This window comes from Barbus barbus (assembly GCF_936440315.1).
Source record: "Barbus barbus genome assembly, chromosome: 10".
NCBI lineage: Eukaryota > Metazoa > Chordata > Actinopteri > Cypriniformes > Cyprinidae > Barbus > Barbus barbus.
The window spans coordinates 986,647-1,005,969 of NC_136738.1; the positions used below are offsets into that span (position 1 = coordinate 986,647).

A 19,323-nucleotide genomic window follows, 5' to 3' on the forward strand; every position below is an offset into this window, starting at 1 on the left:
TGAGCTTTTACATTTCTTAAGAGAGAGAGATAAGAGAGAACGCCCACACTGCTCTCTAGACTGTAGTCTCTCATCTAATGGAAAGTGTGTTTATTATTCGGCTCTGTACCATTCTTGATTCTGATTGGTCAATCAATGTTCTAAGCTCATATTATTTGCGTAATGATTCTGTAATGTATGTGTCAATCAATTTCCATCAAACAATGCTGTGAAAAAATAGTAAACCCAATTAATTTTTTTCCCCCAAATATACAGTATGAGGACCATGCAGTACCATTCAAAAGTTTAGGGATAGTAACAATTTATTTATTTATTACGTTTTTGAAAAAAGTCTCTTATAAAAGTCTCTTATGCTCACCCAAGCTGCTTATTTGAGCCAAAACACAGTAATATTGTGAAATATTATCACAATTTAAAATAACTGAAAAATATTCTATTTTAATACATTTTAAAATGTAATTTATTCCTTTGATGGTAATGTAAACTTTTCAACCACCACTACTCCAGTCTTTAGTGCCACATGATCCTTCAGATATTATTATATAATGTTTATTTGGTTCTCAAGAAACATTTATTATCAATGTTGAAAACAGTTGTGCTACTTAATATTTTAGATCAGTTCAAAATAACAGCATTTAATGGAAATCGAAACCTTTTGTGACATTATAAATGCTATAACTGTCTTTTTTTTTCACTTTTTATTTAATGCATCCTTACTGACTTCAAACTTTCTGAATGGTATCCTGCAACATAACTGAAATAAAAAAAAGTCAAAGTTTATAGTTATTTGTTAAACAATAATAACAACAAAATTTCAATTGTCTTCTGTGGGGGAAAATAAATACACCCCCACATTTGCTTTCCATGGGGTGTACTTACTTTTTCACAACAGCATACATGTTTCATACCTTTCCTAGAACTCGGTGCTATCAGGTTCTTTTAACATTTTAACGGAAATATAACTTAAATCAATATTTCATGCACACTGACTTATTTGGTAAACAGGCATGTCGCATAAGGGATAATAACATTCTCCCTGGTGACTATATAAGGGATAATGCACATGCAAGAGGTCATATTCACAAAACAAACCCCTTCTGGGTGAAACGAGAGCCATTTTTTTGTGATAATGACTGGATGACTGTGCGTGATCCCTTACATATGCACCAGGGTGTATGTCCTGCTGCCTGTATCATACGTGTCTTTGTGAGTGTGAGTATGAGTATGAGTATGTGCATGCTTTTGTTTGAGAGCATATTGCCCCATAGAGAACGTCCAACCCAATGAGCTGGATTCTGAACATTTCATTTCCAGGCTTGGTTCAATTCCCAGCATGCAGCAGCTCTAAAGAGAGGCAGCAGAGCTCAGCAGGGCTCTACCAACTACAAGCTTTGGAGACCAGCAAACAGGACACATCAAAGCAGGGGACAAGAAAGAACAGAGGCATGAATCATCTGCTTCTCTCTCACTTTTGTGCTCTGTGGAGCAGAATGTCATTACAGAGGGCAATCACCCAATGGCAATGATGCTACAGAGCTTTAGGAAAGGAACAAAAGAGTAGGTGGAGGATAAATGCACGAAATCAGTAGAAAGAAAGACAGAACAAAGGAGATGACAACAGGTTGGCTCTGTCTTTGCCTCTAGACGGAAACAAAGCATGAATAAAGTGTGAGTATGGAGTGCTCCATACTCCAGTTTGTAGCCATTGTAAAAGCACGCATTAAGTCACATGACAAACACAATGAGATTCTGTTTTCATTCCAGCACAGAAACTCTGACTCAACCAACGGCATAAATTTGGTCAGATTAATTCCAAAAATCATTGTTGCATTGAGAGACAAGTGGTGCAGAAATTACACATTTCTGCTTAATAGTAATAACAATATTAATATAGTAATTATAATAACAAAACCACCCGATTCACATGGTTCATTACCCTATCTGTTGTAAAAAATAATTAATGGAAAAATTATCATTATTTTTTAATAATAAATTATTATTATTATTTTTACAGTTTTATCATTTTGCTGTTGCCAGTGCAGAAGCACAGATTACATATTTTCACTATATTAATATTATTATTATTGTAAATCGCTTATTACAATTATTAATAATACTAAATACAATTACACTATTTTTTAACATATGGCTGTTTCTGTAGTTTTAGAAATTCAATAATTCATCCAAGGCCTTGGATTAAAGGGATTCCATTTATTAAAAGACATGGCAGGAAATGATGAGGAGGCGGAGAGAGTGTGGAGAGAGAAGACAGGAAATGATGAGGAATGAGGGGGAAATAGGATCAGGAAAAAAATCTTAAAGCTTAAACTAACATCATCCACATTTCAATGGTCAAAATGAATAAAATAAATAAATACTCCTGTTCCATATAACTGTACTTGTTATTAACATTGTTAACTGGCTGATATCATGTATATAGAACCTGGTTTGTTTTCCTCTTTATGCATGCATATCAGGAAAAGAGTATTAATAAAGAAGCGGTCTAAGATAAACAAACATCTCCATGTTGGGTCATTTCATATATCAGGGTGTTTAAATAGCTCTCCACCTACGTATGAAACACCAGCTGCTTCCACATGATGACAGAACGCACGCTATATAACCAATGCTCGCTTCTCGCTGCCTCCAGCACATACATGATATATGTGTGTGACACAAACACATAAATTTACTCACTCCATCAAACACATGCATGCTACAGTACATCCATCTGTGATTTATGCATTAGATCTGTGAGTGAGAGCAGGTGTGTGTATGTGTGTCAACAGATCGCTATAAACCAGAGTGTGATTTGTCCTTTACTGACTGCAAAGAAGCCTAGATTACCAATTCATTTGTAAACACAGCAGTATTTGACACCTCCTTCTCCTTAACACACACTATGCCTTTCAAACTCTTACAAACGCTCTCCCGCTGTGAAGTCAACACAGGGTTTATATTGCAAAAATAAATAAATAAATCATTCTTGTTTCTCAGGAAAAAAATATCAGGAAAAACAAAATACCTTTAATTGATAAGTAAAACTGTGTAATACATAAAAATTTGAATTTGTTTAAAAAGTCTATACTAAATGTTCTTTGATGCATGCTTAAATAAAATAAAATAAAATAAAAAATAGTGAAGCAGCTCATCAGGTTCACTGCAAAAAAATGCTTTTCTTGTTTGTTTCCAGCTGTAAGTGAGTTTTATTTCAAACAGTGTTTTGCAGTGTTTTCTGAACAGAGCTTCTCTTAAAATCGTATGCAGTTTTGCTTCTCAGGTAAATGCATCTTGTTCCAAGTATATTTAGAGAGTTTTACTGATATGAGAAAAAACTGGCGTGTGATTCCAGACAGCTTCCCTCTCAGAACCGAGGTCAAGCTGAAACCTATAACCAGTGAAATACACCAGCCCATAAACTCACTTTTATGTTGGTGTCATTAATATAAAAGAAAGAAATGGATAAACGGCTGCATTATTTACGAGTTCGTTTTCCTGATGCACAACACAATATTTTCTGCATGGAATGCAATAGAACATTTGATCTTACCCAAAGTGCCATTACAACACTCCCACAGGAAGCATTTATCAAGGGGGCAACATGCACCTCCACCCCTCTCATACAGGAGACAGAGAGAATCAGTCAGGCCTGCATTCAGAGTCACTCACATCACAAGACTGAGAGCGAATATTGACAGACTCAATGTACAAGATACGGTTTCAGCACAAGTAAACCAAGCACTCCTCTCTTGAGAAAAGGTCAGAGAAATGTGAAACTCTTGAGAACCGCTTACAGTTTCTTACTGTACATTTTATTCATGCTGTGTAAAAGAACCTGCAGCAAGCACCAGCAATCTCAGCTTCTGCTGCTCGAGTCAAGATGTTTGAATGAAAAACGATCAAAGAGGGATTTCAGAATTGCGTAGCAAATATACGCAAAACTCTACTTCCCTATTTTGCTGTTCACAGATGCATCCCAGAGAAGCATCGTCTAATAATATCTGCTTTACTTACTGCTCTGATCAAAAATGTGCATATATTTTTTTATTAACATTGTTATTAACATTATTAGACTTATAAAAAAACAAAAATTATTTTTCTATTCTGTTTTCTTTTTATTTATTATATAATTAGAAAAAACCCTTGCTGTGTGTGTACTGCATTAAGCTAACTGAGACTTGTTATAGCACTTGCATATCGTTGCTCTTTTGTTGATTTTGATCGTTTCCATTGTCCTCATTTGTAAGTCACTTTGGATACAATCGTCTGCTAAATGACCAAATGTAAATGTACATATATTTACAAAAGCTAGCAGAGGGAAATATTTCCATGTGGGAAGTTCATTATTGACCAAATATATGTAATATTATGACTCATGTAATTGAAAATATCTACATGGGAGAGAAAATGCTGACAATGTTTTAAAGATGAAGCTATAAAAATGGATGATCCCATAAAGCAAAAAGCCCAGATTCAGGAACATTTACATCAGCATATATTTGATGAGGTATTTGAATATATTTGACAAGATGCTGGTTAGGCTGTTGTCATGTTTATATATTGACCAAAAAAGCATTAACATTAAAGGCATTACCACATTTTGCTCATTCATACATATGGCGTGTCCAAAACCATTCCTTATTTGATCATTCATACATAGTGAATGCCTAAAGAGCCTACATCTATGACTATATTGTGTGTGATGTCAGTCACACCGGATCCCGAATGATTTAAAACGAAATGAGATATGATTTCACTGTACTGAATAAAGCTCATTTTCAAAATCTGGTTTTAATCGGGTTTAAAATCACAAAAGGACAGGTTTTTTTGCTGTTCAGACTACAAACAAATAGATTCAATACACAATTCATATCTGACAGGTATGGTAAGCTCTGTTGTCTCAAATCACCAAAGACTAGTAAAACACACCATTTCAGCTTCATGCTATGGGCATTGGTGGAAAATCTATGTGCTTTCATTATCTAACCTCCACAAAATGCCACTGTGAACACTTTAGTGTGGAAATCTACAAATCCACAGATTATAAATTTCATACATAAAAATAAGGCACCTTTTGGGAATCACTGGCCCGACGCCCATTTTCATGCAGACCACTTTCCGAATCTGCACCCCGACTGCACAGGTGGCCGTTCCGTTCCAGTAGCTGGTGCCATTTAGATTCATGGAGGAGTCCTCGATGCATGGTCCCCATGGTGATGCTTCCCAGTAGAATGTGATGCATGAATGATCATTACAAGTTCTCCACTCCTCCAGGGCAGTAGCAGCTGGACATGCCTTAGCTGGGAATGGGAAAGATCATTAACTGCATTACAGATGAAAAAGCCTCTCTTAAGTTTGCTTTAATGCTCCATAAAATGTTAACGAGCTACATGAGCAAAAACAAAGACTCATGAAACAGAAATCTACCGGGACATGTGAAGGCATGTATGTATATGAAAGCAGAAAGAGGCTGAGCTTTGTTACGTGGTACATAAACTATGTAAAAATTATTTAAAAACTGTTAATGATGCAATTTCTGAACCACTAGCAGCATCAAATGAAAATAAATAAATAATATCTTATATATTTGATCAGACAAACAAAGTGTGCTTGGCTCAAACACAGGCCACTGGTAGAATCAGTGTCGTTGTCTGGCTACTCAATGCAATGCTATAAAGATAATGATAATTAAAACTATTAAAAACTTTTTTTTAGGTTAAGTAAAATAAAGCTGAAATAAAATAAAATATAAATATTAGATGAAAAACTTTCAACGAATCTAAAATATTGTCTTGGCAACTAACTGAATTAAGTTTAAGTACTAACACTGAAATAAAAAACTAAAACTGAAATAAAAAATAAACTATGTAAAAATATTTACAAATAAAAAAAAAGCAAATTGAAAATGTTAATAAAAATCTATAATATTATATAAATAATAGCACTGGTGTTTATTTTTTTATTTTTTTTAGAAAAAATATCATCCTTGATGGTTTATATGCATAATGAATAAAGAATTTAAAGTTTAAATATATACTAATATTATAGCAAAATATTGCTTTAGTTTAACTTCCCCAACACAGCAACAACAGCTCAACCAATGGCTTGAGTTTACCTCTTCATCCAAACAATGAAGAACTATCTGAGAAAACAGTCATATTTTAAAGGAGTAGTTCACCCAAATATGAAAATTCTGTCATCAATTACTCACCTTCAAGTTTTTACAAACCTGTAACACTATAAGAAAGTACTCTTTTTTTTTTTACTACAAAATTGAAGTCAATGGTCACCAAAACCATTTGGTTACCAATATTCAAAATATAATTTTTTGTGTGTTCTGCAGAAGAAAATTCATACAGGTTTGGAAAGACATGATGACAATGGCAAGATGACTTTTTCTTTTAAATCACACAAAATAGTGCAGAATCTGCCATCAACCATACAATCAAAATAAATATCTGTATTTATCTATATCAGCCAGAGATTGAACCAAAACTTTCTTGTACATGAAATCAACTGAACATACTCCACCTGACTCTGAATGTGTATTCCACACGTGATGCAAGAACACCTGTGACAAGTTCTCCGGGATCAGCCTCCAAAATTACTTCTGCACTTTTTATAATTAAAAGTAATTCCTACACCATCTGCCCTTGAAGCTAATGACATTGTATTGACATTCAGCCTTTTTCCATAACACAGGGACTCATTATGAGTGTAACGTAGACCGGCTGAATATTAATAAGGGCTCGTCTGATTAATGACACTCGGTAGTGTGTAGAGGCTGGGGCTTTATTCCCATTTTCCAGATGCATGGAGAGAAGTGTATGTAAGAGCCGTTACTCATGTGTGTGGCGGCAGAGGGGGCGGAAGTAGTCTCCAGACTAAGGTATATTTAAGTCTTAATTACACAGCTCTTTCTGTCACTCCAGAAGGACTGTGTGTGATTGGAAAAGCCCACAGCTGTACGTAAGCAGACAGAAAAATGAGACCCTGTGAACACATTTTTATCACTGCTCCTCTGAAACAAATATGCAGAATGCAAAATTGCTCCTCCGCTCACAAAAACAAACTGATTAATGGTGTTATGTCACCCTCAGAGTGATATTAAGAGTAAATTACTTCCCTTGTCAAATCAATATCACAGCATTAAGTTATCTGTTTGTTTTTTTCATTTTTTTTTTCATTTTTTTATTGTAATAGATAGGAAGGTGCAGAGAGAATGAAATGACACATGCGGGCCAGACTCCAACACCACATCACATTATGAGTTTGCACACTTTAAAGGGATAGTTCACCCAAAAATGTAAATTTGATGTTTATCTGCATACCCCAGGGCATCCAAGATGTAGGTGACGTTGTTTCTTCAGTAGAACACAAACGAAGATTTTTAACTCAAACCGTTGCAGTCTGTCAGTTATATAATGGCAGTCAATGGGACTCACGGCTTTGAGAGCAAAAACATACACAGACAAAACCAAATTAAACCCTGCGGCTCGTGATGATACATTGAGGTCTAAAGACACGAAACGATCGGTCTGTGCAAGAAACTGAACAGTATTTAAACCTCTGATCCACCGCACGGCCCAACTGTCCTGAGCTAAGTGAATTACCACCACCTATCTCTCAAATGGACCATTAACACTCTATCTACAATCTCAATTAGGAGTGTCAATGGTCCATTTAGTTAAGTGACATACTGCCAAGTATGGTGACCCATACTCGGAATTCATGCTCTGCATTTAACCCATCCAATGTGCACATACACAGCAGTGAACACACACACACACCGTGAACACACACCCGGAGCAGTGGGCAGCCATTTATGCTGCGGCGCCCGGGGAGCAGTTGGGGGTTCGGTGCCTTGCTCAAGGGCACCCCAGTCGTGGTATTGAGGGTGGAGAGAGCGCTGGACATTCACTCCCCCACCTACAATCCCTGCCGGCCGGGGACTCGAACCCGCAACCTTTGGATTACGAGTCTGACTCTCTAACCATTAGGCGCTCAGGACAGTTGGGCCGTGCGGTGGATCAGAGGTTTAAATACTGTTCAGTTTCTTGCACAGACCGATCGTTTCGTGTCTTTAGACCTCAATGTATCGTCACGAGCCGCAGGGTTTAATTTGGTTTTGTCTGTGTATGTTTTTTTGACTCTCAAAGCCGTGAGTCCCATTGACTGCCATTATATGACTGACAGACTGCAACGGTTTGAGTTAAGAATCTTCATTTGTGTTCTAATGAAGAAACAAAGTCACCAACATCTTGGATGCCCTGGGGGTAAGCAGATAAACATCAAATTTACATTTTTGGGTGAACTATCCCTTTAATTCAAATGAATTGCTCAGACATTTGTAAAAACATTATTATCCAATTTCTATGGAAGATGAAAGTCAACTGACCTTCTCCCGGTAAGCCTAATATGGTCCGTGTGCGGCTTTGTCTGCCCTCTGTGCTTTTACTGGAGCAGCTGTGGGAGCAGGAGGACCAATCAGACCATGAGCTGAGCACACAGTCACCTGAACACGCCATCACACAGGACACCTCTTTAGGGGGCGGCTCATCTTCACAGAGCTCCTCAGGAACAAGCTGCCCTGTTCAGTGGAACATGACACGAGTTGTAATGTCACCATCATTACTCGGTGTTCAAAGATAGAAGAGGTTATTGTAGTTTTTTCAAAGCAAGTGCATATTTCTTGACTGAGAAGAATGAAAAAAGAGTTATACTGGCCATTATTAACATTCAATATTGTAATGTACAGTACAGTGTATTGTGTAATGTGTATAGATTTTACATTTTAAAATATCTTAAAATACAAACTAGATATGTGACGCTGGAGCACAAAAGCAGTCTTAAGTCGCTGGGGTATATTTGTAGCAATAGCCAACAATACATTGTATGGGTCAAAATTATTGATTTTTATTGATTGCCAAAAATCATTAGGATATTAAGTAAAGATCATGTTCCATGAAGATATTTAGTAAATATCCTACTGTAAATATATAATAACTTAATTTTTGATTAGTAATATGCATTGCTAAGAACTTCATTTGAACAACTTTAAAGGAGATTTTCTCAATATTTAGATTTTTTTTGCTCCCTCAGATTCCAGATTTTCAAATAGTTGTATCTCAGACAAATATTGTCCTATCATAACAAACCATACATCAGTGGAAATATTATTTATTCAGCTTTCAGATGTTGTATACATCTCAATTTAGAAAAATTGACCCTTATGACTGGTTTTGTGGTCCAGGGTCACATATTATAAATTGTACTATTATTTCACAATGTATCTATTTGAGGACATTAATACATGAACAACATCTCCAAAACTGCTCTCAGAGTCACTTCATAAGCATTTTACTGTTTTATTTGAGTAAAACTAGCCTCATATCACACAGAAATGTAAAGGTATTCACAGCAACTCGTCAAAATAAAAGTTTGGTTTAACTTGAAGACGCTGTGCCAGAGATATTATTCAGCAGAATGAACATAATACTTCTAATACTACATATAAAATTATTAAAACTTTAATTTAAGGAATAATCACAAATTTCTTCCATGTTTTATTGTTAATAGTAAACCCCCTTTTTTGACAAAAATCAAGTTTGTTTAATTTTCAATAATTAAAAGATAAATTAAATGAATGTATTATGCCTTCATTTGATAATCAGAAAAATTTAAATACACAACACAGAATTCCTGATGGAAAAAAATAAATAAAAATCATAAGGCTATTTTAAGAATAAATTTGAATGAATTAAGGTGTTTTATGCATTCAAATTATTAGACATGCTAAAACAGAGAATTTGGTAATGTTTTTATTTATTTTTTAAGTTTAATAAATTGATGTGAAATTGTATACATTTCAGATTTTAATTAATTAGACAAGCTTGTTGATTAATAAAGTTTAATTTAACAATTATAAAGGAGTCCAGAAAAATGAAGACAGAAAAAAAACGAAATTGAAAGAAAAAAATAAATTTGGGACAAAATAAAATGGATTTCATACGACCCTTCACAGGTGACCACCAGTGAACAGAGAGCACGTGTCAGAAAATATGTCACGTCAAATATGCCCTCCGCCCAAAGGTGTAAACCTCGAGGAAACACTCTTATATGATAATGATAATATAGCTGAATACGCACACACACACTTGTGACCTAAATGTTCTCTAGATATCAGCATTGGCCTTGAAAACTCATATTATTCACAAACCCATGGTACCTTTTCAAGACAGAAATTCAATGCACTTTTGAATAAGCCATTCAATGAAATAACCACATAACTCAGTGTTACGAAAGTAAATCATGATTATTGAGAGGCTCCCGTTATGAATGTGCTCATATTCACTGCTTTCACATTTCAATGCAACTTAGATGAAGACAAAGTGTTTTTTATCTGCAAATAAGAGATCAACAGTTGTGATTCATCAGCCTTTTTGTGTTCAATCACTGAAATGGGAAGCATGAAAATAGAGGGGGCAATTTAGATTTCATTATGATGAACACAACCAAGTCTTGAACACTAATATTCTGAAGACGCTCCAAACTCTTACGATCAAGCCTGTCAAAGCTACAGCTGCACATCGTATTGCAGCGATAATGCCATCAATTCCTCAACAAAAAAGGGTCTGCTCTTCAATCTTCAAACAAATTAACCAACACAAATATTTGCTTTGTGTGCTGCCACTGATTTTACAAATGACTGCTTGATAAGATGGCAGAGTTTGTTTCCTTTTGCCTTCAGGAAGGAAGATTTGAACAGGAAATGGTATTTGAGGGGATGAACCAAAGGCCATTTAATTTATTGGTTGCCAGTGAGCTATCAGAAGACAGAAGAGAAAGAGAGCTGGGCTGTCTGCTGAGGTTGGTGAGAGGAAAACACTCATTTCATGCATGAAAGAGAGACATTAATCCTTCCATTCACTTCTCTAGGATTACACAAACTTTCCTATAATGATTAAACCCTAAAAAACATCCCCAACACACAGGCGCACACCGTTCTTACGCACCACCATAACGGATCAATTTCCAAAAAAGTTGAATAAGTGAAGAACGTCAGCGCTCATGACGAGGCATCGTTATTTCTGTTGAACCTTGTCATTCACTTTCAAACATGCAGTTAAGCAATAACAACTCGGGGGCCGATTTGTTATCTATTTATTTTTCCCCTTGCTGTAACTGCATCCATGTCAAGAGGCTAAGAACGTGAGATGGGTGATGTTCTTGATTCAATGAGGCATAGATGGAAGATATTCCCCAAGGCGAGTCTCCAGCCCTCCGCCTCCAACTATTAGCACCAGGCTTCTTGAGTCATCAAAGAGGGGCTGTAGGCATGTTATTGGCAATCAAACTGCTATTGCCAAAGTCTGCTGGTGACCCATACATCAATGAGTTTGAAGATAACTGTTGTGTGTATGAGGTGGAGGACCCCTGAGTGCAATTTAAACTGCAGACAGAACCGGAAACCTCCATTCATTCACAGTGAGATCTCGACATCATGAAAAGACGGTTTTGAAAAGGAAGTATTTGGTCTATTCTTGATGCTGATATCAGGGATCCAAGATATTGAGGAGATTCATTGACCACCTAAAATGAGCGCATTAGCATTTCTACTGGCTCCTGCAATGCAGAGAAATATCAACAAAAGAAAGACAGATTACCTGCACTAAAGTGTGAGATATTATATTTTCGAAAGTTTGGGGTCAGTAAGATTTTTTTAAAAGCTTTTGAAAGAAGTCTCTTATGCTCACCAGGACTGCATTTATTTAATCAAAAATACAATAAAACCAGTCTATTTGAATAAAACATCATTTATTTCAGCAGCCATTTCTCGAGTCTTCATAAGAAGATTTCACAGTGATAAAAATCATTATAATCAATGTTGAATCTATAACAGCTTAACACTTTTGTGGAAACAGTGATACTTTTATGAATATAATGTTTAAAAGAACAGCATTAACTTGAAATATAAATCATATGTAATATCGTAATGGCTTAACTGTCACTTTTGATCAATCCGTAATAAATAAAAGCATTAATTTCTTATCAAGAAAGAAAAAACTTACTAACCCCAAATAAATTTACAATAGCTCGATCATTTGATCTTTTCAATTAGCTTTTCCTTATTTTTAATCATTTTAAAAATGCAAAATTGGCCTGATCTATCCATCCATCTAATATATATATATATATATATATACAGCAAATTCAAAAATTTACTCTGGCACATGTGGTAAATGAAATACAGTTTTAGGATGCTTCAGTTTTCAATACTTAAAGCAGTTATAGCTGCACCTAATTGAAGAATCACCCATTACGAAAAAGTCTGTTAGTGCATTTCACAGACCACTGTATAGTCCATGCTGGTCCAGCAGCTGGCTGACCAATGCAGTCCTGGTCATTCATATCACACCAACATTCAAAACTAAATATATAGTATAGTATATAGTGTTGAACAGCTACACAGAGATGGCATATTCCCATGAAGTTAGACATAATATATGCTGCAAAAATTTGAACACCAACACACACAGCAGAAAAAAATGGTGATAAGCGACAGTAAATTCACAAAAAGCTCCAGAGAAAGAAAATAACAGGAATTATACTGCAAAAAATGACAGTTCAAGAGTCAGAAATAAAAACCAAGCAGCGAATGTTTTCATTTTAACCAACTGCACAGGGCTGTTATTCTCCTCTTCTGAATAATGCACAAACTGTAATACCATAATAGATGCTTGGCAATTTGAACACCCAACTATAATAAGTTAAATTGCAGAAAGAATAATACCAGAGCTCCAAATAACAGCACTGAATTATGGGTCAGATCGCAGGCATCAAATAATTCCAGCTTCCCACCTCCCTAAATCAATCCACTTCCCCTCTCTAATACAATATATCAGAAATAATTGTGAAAGTTTGAAAGGAACACTTTGCCCCAGGAGAGCTGGATGAAAATGTGCATGCAGATTGGGGAAATTAACCTTAACAGCCCACACAGAGAGCAAAAAAGCACTGGAAGGACCACATCCTCCTGGCTGAAATCTCTTTGGCTCACTTGCATTTAAAAGGAGAGAAGAAATAAAAATAAATAAAATAGTGCTGCTTGTGAGCACCCCTTAATCTGTGCACCATTTCATACAACACTGTTCACAAAGTACAACACCCTCCACACACAAATGAAAGAGTAGGAGGGAGAGAGATCAAGAGAGTAACCCTTGATTTCCCTGCAAGCACAGACACAAACATACTTTGTGAAAAAAAGAAAGAAAACTATCTTTAATTTAATCCAGCATTAAAGTCTGAACTGAGACAATGTCATTACGAGCGTAACACAAGACCTGTTCTCAGTCAACACCTCCTCTATGTGGATGAAGGTTAGACTGAATCATCATTCATTTTTCAGGCAGAGTCAAGGACAAACTCATTCATTTAACAACTCACAAGGAATTCTAGTAAATTAGATGATAGGTATTATTTTTATAGTCTGAGAGAGCTGAAATTAAATATGATTCAAGTAACAATAATAATGAAAAAACTTGAAATCATTCAAACTCTAACAAAAAGTGAGGTTGAAATATAATTGTAATTTTTAAAGCTGCTGTGTATAATTTGTGCACCATTAGCAGCACCAACAGAGGCATGGCTAAAGGTGTCCACGCAACAGAAGATGAGTACAATTCATTTGAGCTTAGATTAGACATTCACTAATTAGCTACTGGAATGAAACTTTACCAATCAGAGCAGCATAACATGGCTCAGAGCAATTTCAGATAAATGAGCCATCCTGTGTGGGTTGTTTTAAAAACTACCAATATAATTTGCATACCTATTCTCGCTGAATGAAAAACGTACCAAAACAGATACAAAACACAAATACATTTCAGGTGAGGACACCGCTTTTTGTCATGGTCAATTTTCTCCCCACCACTTAATAAGAGTCTTTCTTTTGTTAAAAATGTATAAAAATAACTTGCGGCTAATAGAAAGGAACTGTTGAGCAGGAGTTGTCCTTTCATTACAGCGTGTAAGCCTGATGAGTTGCAGTGTCAGCGCTGGAATTTGAACTTGTTCTCTGTCTATGCTGTGGTTGTAATTAGTCAGGGATCCTAATATATAGAAATGTTTCCTCAAGCACAGCCTTTACCCACACTCTCCGTTCCAATTGAATGCACACAAATGCACCTCTGCCCCTGATATAAAACTACTGATGTACAACCACACTTGTTTATATTATATTTCATTTAGCTCTGTCATTTGAAGCATAAATGCAATAGCGAGTAAAAAGTTAGGCCATAAAAGAAAAAGAAAACAATCAAAAAACAAACATTGACTAGTTGAGCCAGAAGTTGCATTGCTCAGATAAACAAAAAAGTAGAAAGCATCATAGTGTTTTGTTATTTTACTGCTGTCTTTGCACAGTAAGTAGAAAGTATGTTAATATCAAAGAAATTGCCTTACCTTTAGAGATTAAATTAATTTGCAGAGGGATTTAGTGCATTACGTTTCAATGCAATTTAGAATTAAGTGACAAGATCTGACTACACTGTTTAAAATGAACAATTTTCTTTTCTGTTCCAGCTCAGCCACTCACATCACTTAGTATTCATTGTCACATCAAGAAAACATAAATATTAATGCTGAAAGGTCCATGTAAACACTGAATCCTCATTATCAACAGAGGTGTGTACAAACAGCGGCTGCTTATGCGCTGCAGCATACCAGAGAGAATAATGGAGATGAACGTGAATGAAGAACGGGAAACCCACCTGTCAGACCTCCAGACCTTACTCTGAATCCAGTCTGTCGCATTATATTAATATCGATACCAGTAACAACTAATGATACTCATAAAGGAATGCTGTACATGACTGAGAACAATGTAAATCAATGATGTAAACAAATACAAAGCAAGAAAACAATGTTCAGACATGCAGGAGAGAAATGTCATATATGATCATCACTCTAGAACAGACGGAAGACTTAGAGATATCACAACTATGACCTTTAGAGAACCGGAACAAAAAATAACCCTGGAAGACATCAGATTGGTGGAACGTGTCACCTCAAACAATCTTCTGAGTAAAGCCACAGCAGAAAGGTCAGGGAGACAGAGGACAGCTGTCATTAAAATACAAACAACAACCTATGGTTGGAATGAAAAGTGACACATGTCGGTTTTTCTCAATATTTGAATGTGATGAGGGCCAAAGAAGAAAATTCATGAATAAATATTGAGGTGACACATATGTACATCCATATACACACGCACACACACACACACACACACACACACACACCTTTCCTCTGTAGAAAAACAAAGCCAAAATGTCCCAGAAATGGCCGCTATCATTATGTCATTTGGAGATATGCACAATAGTGATAGCGAGGTCAAACCCCCACAGACTCAATCACGAGCGCGCATTCATGACGCTACACCCTGTTTTTATGCCATCAAACAAACTAATCAAACTTATAAGAATAATGAACACTTGAATGAACATACTGTACATCAGAGTAATAAGAACAAACCTACCTAAAATGACAAAAATCATCTTTGGGCAAAATATTTTTGATTTGGCTCACACTCATTCATTTACATTGAGGGAGCGGGGTTTATGATCTATGCCGTGCCACCATGGGGCGTTGAGATCAAAATTACACAACAACCTACAGTTTCCTAAATTTAAAGGTCAGTGCTTAGTCCTATTTAAAGTTATCGGTATCACACTAGAATAGGGAACACTTATTCACTATTAACTACGACTTTTCCCTCAATAAACTCTTAATTTGCTGCTTATTAATAGTTAGTAAGGTAGTTGTGAAGTTTAGGTATAGGGATGTAGAATAAGGCATTAATATGTGCTTCATTACTACTAATAAATGGCTAATATTCTAGTAATATGCATGCTAATAAGCAACTAGTTGACCCTAAAACCCTAAAATAAAGTGTTACCACGTTATCCTAATATTCTGCACAGTATAAAAAAATAATAATAAAGACGACACTTAAAAAAATAAATCTTTCACTTTTAGATACCTCCCAGTTATTGATGTTAATCTGACACCTGGTGCTAATTTCCTTGGTAACACTTTAGTATAGGGAACGATTCTCACTATTAACTAGTTGCCTATTAGCATGCATATTATTAACATATTTGCTGTTTATTGTCACGGTGCACACACGAGGAGGAAACAGGAACACGCAGACGAGGACGTGAACTCAAATAATAGTCTTTAATGTAGACATCAGGACAAGACATGGCAGGACAAGGCAAGGCTTACAGACAGGAAACACCAGGGGTAACGAGTAGACCAGATGAAATCCAACTGAACAGACAGGACTAATATACAAGGGATAATCATAGACAATTAGACAAACACAGCTGGACAAAAATTAACTAATGATTACATATAACAAGGACAGGAAACAAACCAAATATGGAAACATGAGGCGGGAACACATGACACACACGACAGAGGACTGACATTTATTAGTACTTATAAGGAATTTATTCTACATTGTCTTATTATGCATCATTTATCCTACCCAATAACTACAAATACCTTACTAACTATTAATAAGAAGCAAATTAGGAGTTTATTGAGGCAAGAGTTGAAGTTGGTTGAAGGTGGTTTGTTAATAGCGAGAACTGGACCTTAAAATAAAGTTTCCTTAATTAGCTGACAAAACTTATTCAACTGACAGCATTTCTGTTAGGATGACTTTCCAATTGCTTGCCATTTCAGTGCTGAACAGTGTAAGGATCTGTCTCGACATTCAGCGTCTTGCTGGGGACTTGCTGTGTGGACAGAGAAGAACTGGTCAAACTTTATTAGTGATCGGAGCAAGTTTAATTTATTTGGGCCCGATGGGAAACGAGAGGAAGTCAGTAAATGCTGGAGGAAGAAGTGTCATGTTTGAGAGATGATTTCTGCAGCAGGAAATGTGCCTCTTATAGAGTAGAGTTGCAGAGTGAATGTAAATCCTTTTTGAATCTTATTTTTCAGAGTGAGTGAGCGATAGAAATAAAGCTCTTATACATAACTAAAGGTGTAAAACATACTAGTAGAACAGTGATATACCCACAGATAATTGTCCTTCAACTATTGAGCAATTAACACTTCAGAAAATAAAGTGTTTATAAATTGTTCTGCAATTTTGATCTTCACTGTATATATTCATACATTTTCATATATATTTTCTTTCTATTTTTTTGTTAATTTTCTACAAAATACATACATAATACATATACAATAGATTTGTTTTACACTCTCTCACTGACTGTTAGAAGTAAATGTGCCACATTTTGTTTCTTTTAAAACTTCTATGAAGATTAAACGAGCAACAGATTTGTTTTTAACAGTTTAAAAAAAAAGATTCTGATAAAATATTCTCAAAATATTTATATTTGATTCCTAATGATGATAAGTAGTAAATGCACTTAATATATGAAAAAAGTGAGTATTTTGTATTTTTGTACAAATTAAAAATGACATCTCAATCTGTCAGTTCTTTGACTATTAAGAGCTTTAGGGTTTAAAGCCAAGACTTCACCTGTGAGTAAGAGATGATTTTGAGAATTGATCAGAATTAGTTCACCTCCGTCCAGATATTGACAATCCTGACACGCAGGCAGAAGGTCATTTACCAGATTAGTGTCACCTGCATTGATCAGACCCACTGATAACCGGCACTTTGACTGATCACACAGTCAGAGAGAAAACCGATAGCCCACGAGTTCCAACCCTCTCCTCTGATCCATTTCAAATAGCAGAGTTATCCAGGCTTGTCGTCTCATATGGATTTAAAGACACTTATAATCTTTCCAATCATAATTCTGCCTTAAGACTCCTTTAAGGTAAGGTTAAGTCGTTCAACTATTTTAAGCACAAAGCTCTGTGGTTCATTTCTTAAAGGCTTCTTCAAACGCTTGGAGACAGCAACATGAATTTCCTGAAAGAAATGTAAGACTTGACAACACTCTGCATTAGTGCGGGAGCAGCTCTTGTACTGCCTAAAGGCTGTCTGAGGTCCACGACGTGAAACAACCCTGGAACAGTTGGGCGGCTGTCGGCCTCGTTCTAACATAATAAAGGCACTGATGAAAACCCATCTGTGTCCCACACATGCTTCACTGGGGGCTCATGCCATACCCATGAAACTGCCAAAACTGCTTCTTGATCAAACCGTATTAAAAAACTAAACCAAATTAGGAAATGTAATGATAAGTAATGGCTCTGAGCAAGTAAAGAAACATTCAGTTTAACAACTGCTTCATGAATAGCCAGAAGAAATGCAATTTTTTTCTTCATATTTTCTGAAAAAACTAATATCGTAAAAACAAAATGACACACACACACACACACGTGTTTAACAAATAATTTATACATAAATATGATATTTTAAGGTCTAATTCTCACTATTCATTAACTATTAACTATGACTTTTGCCTCAAAAAACTCCTAATTACTGGTTATTAATATTTGATAAGGTAGCTGTTTAGTTTATTAAAGTGTAGAATATGTTGATACAGAATATGTACTTTATACAGTAAGTACTAATAAACAGCCACTATGCTAGTAATATGCATGCTAATAAGCAACTAGTTAAAAGTGAGAACTGGTCCCTACACTAAAGTGGGTAACACTTTATTTTAGGGTCTCTTAACTAGGTGCTTATTAGCATGCATATTACTAGAATATTAGCCATTTATTAGTAGTAATGAAGCACATATTAATGCCTTATTCCGCATTACCTTTTTCTACCCAACACCTAAACTTAACAACTACCTTACTAACTATTAATAAGCAGCAAATTAAGAGTTTATTGAGGGAAAAGTCGTAGTTAATAGTGAATAAGTGTTCCCTATTCTAATGTGTTACCATACATATATTCATGTTTCTTCACTTATGATTTCAAATTTTGCTTCCCTAATTAGTGGATATTTTTTACTGAAAAACAGGATGGTTCAATGAAATGTTGCAATCTCAAAATGATGCCTTGTGTTCAATAGACTGCTTTTCAAAAGTCCACAAGGTAGCTCTTGTTGGTTTACCTCATACATTCTTCATACAGACGCACTAAGCTATAAGTGGCCATTAACTATAGAGTTGAAGCTCTAAACCTCATTATCATCTAATATAACAATGAAGGAAAGTGAATAACTAGTCATGGAACAGGCACTCTTCTGTATAGACGGATTTAGCAGAGAGCAGCCGTAAATTTTCTCTGCTCAACCACCCAAACACAGCTGCCAGTCATACACGTATTATAAAAAGTTAAGTGGAAAAATGTGGGGTGTGCATCTACCCTGCATT

The 19,323-nt window shown here is 35.7% G+C and overlaps 1 protein-coding gene across 1 annotated transcript in view; it reads right to left on the bottom strand.

Annotated features, from left to right (window-relative positions):
- The window catches only part of LOC306876075 (thrombospondin type-1 domain-containing protein 7B-like), a gene marked incomplete at both ends in the record, with an annotated part of 135,190 nt that overhangs the window by 66,063 nt on the left and 49,804 nt on the right, over nt 1-19,323 (bottom strand). The window contains 2 exons of the mRNA XM_079426990.1: nt 5,072-5,300; nt 8,399-8,590. Of these exons, the coding sequence (XP_079283116.1) occupies nt 5,072-5,300; nt 8,399-8,590 (421 nt within the window). The remainder of the gene's footprint in view (nt 1-5,071; nt 5,301-8,398; nt 8,591-19,323) is intronic.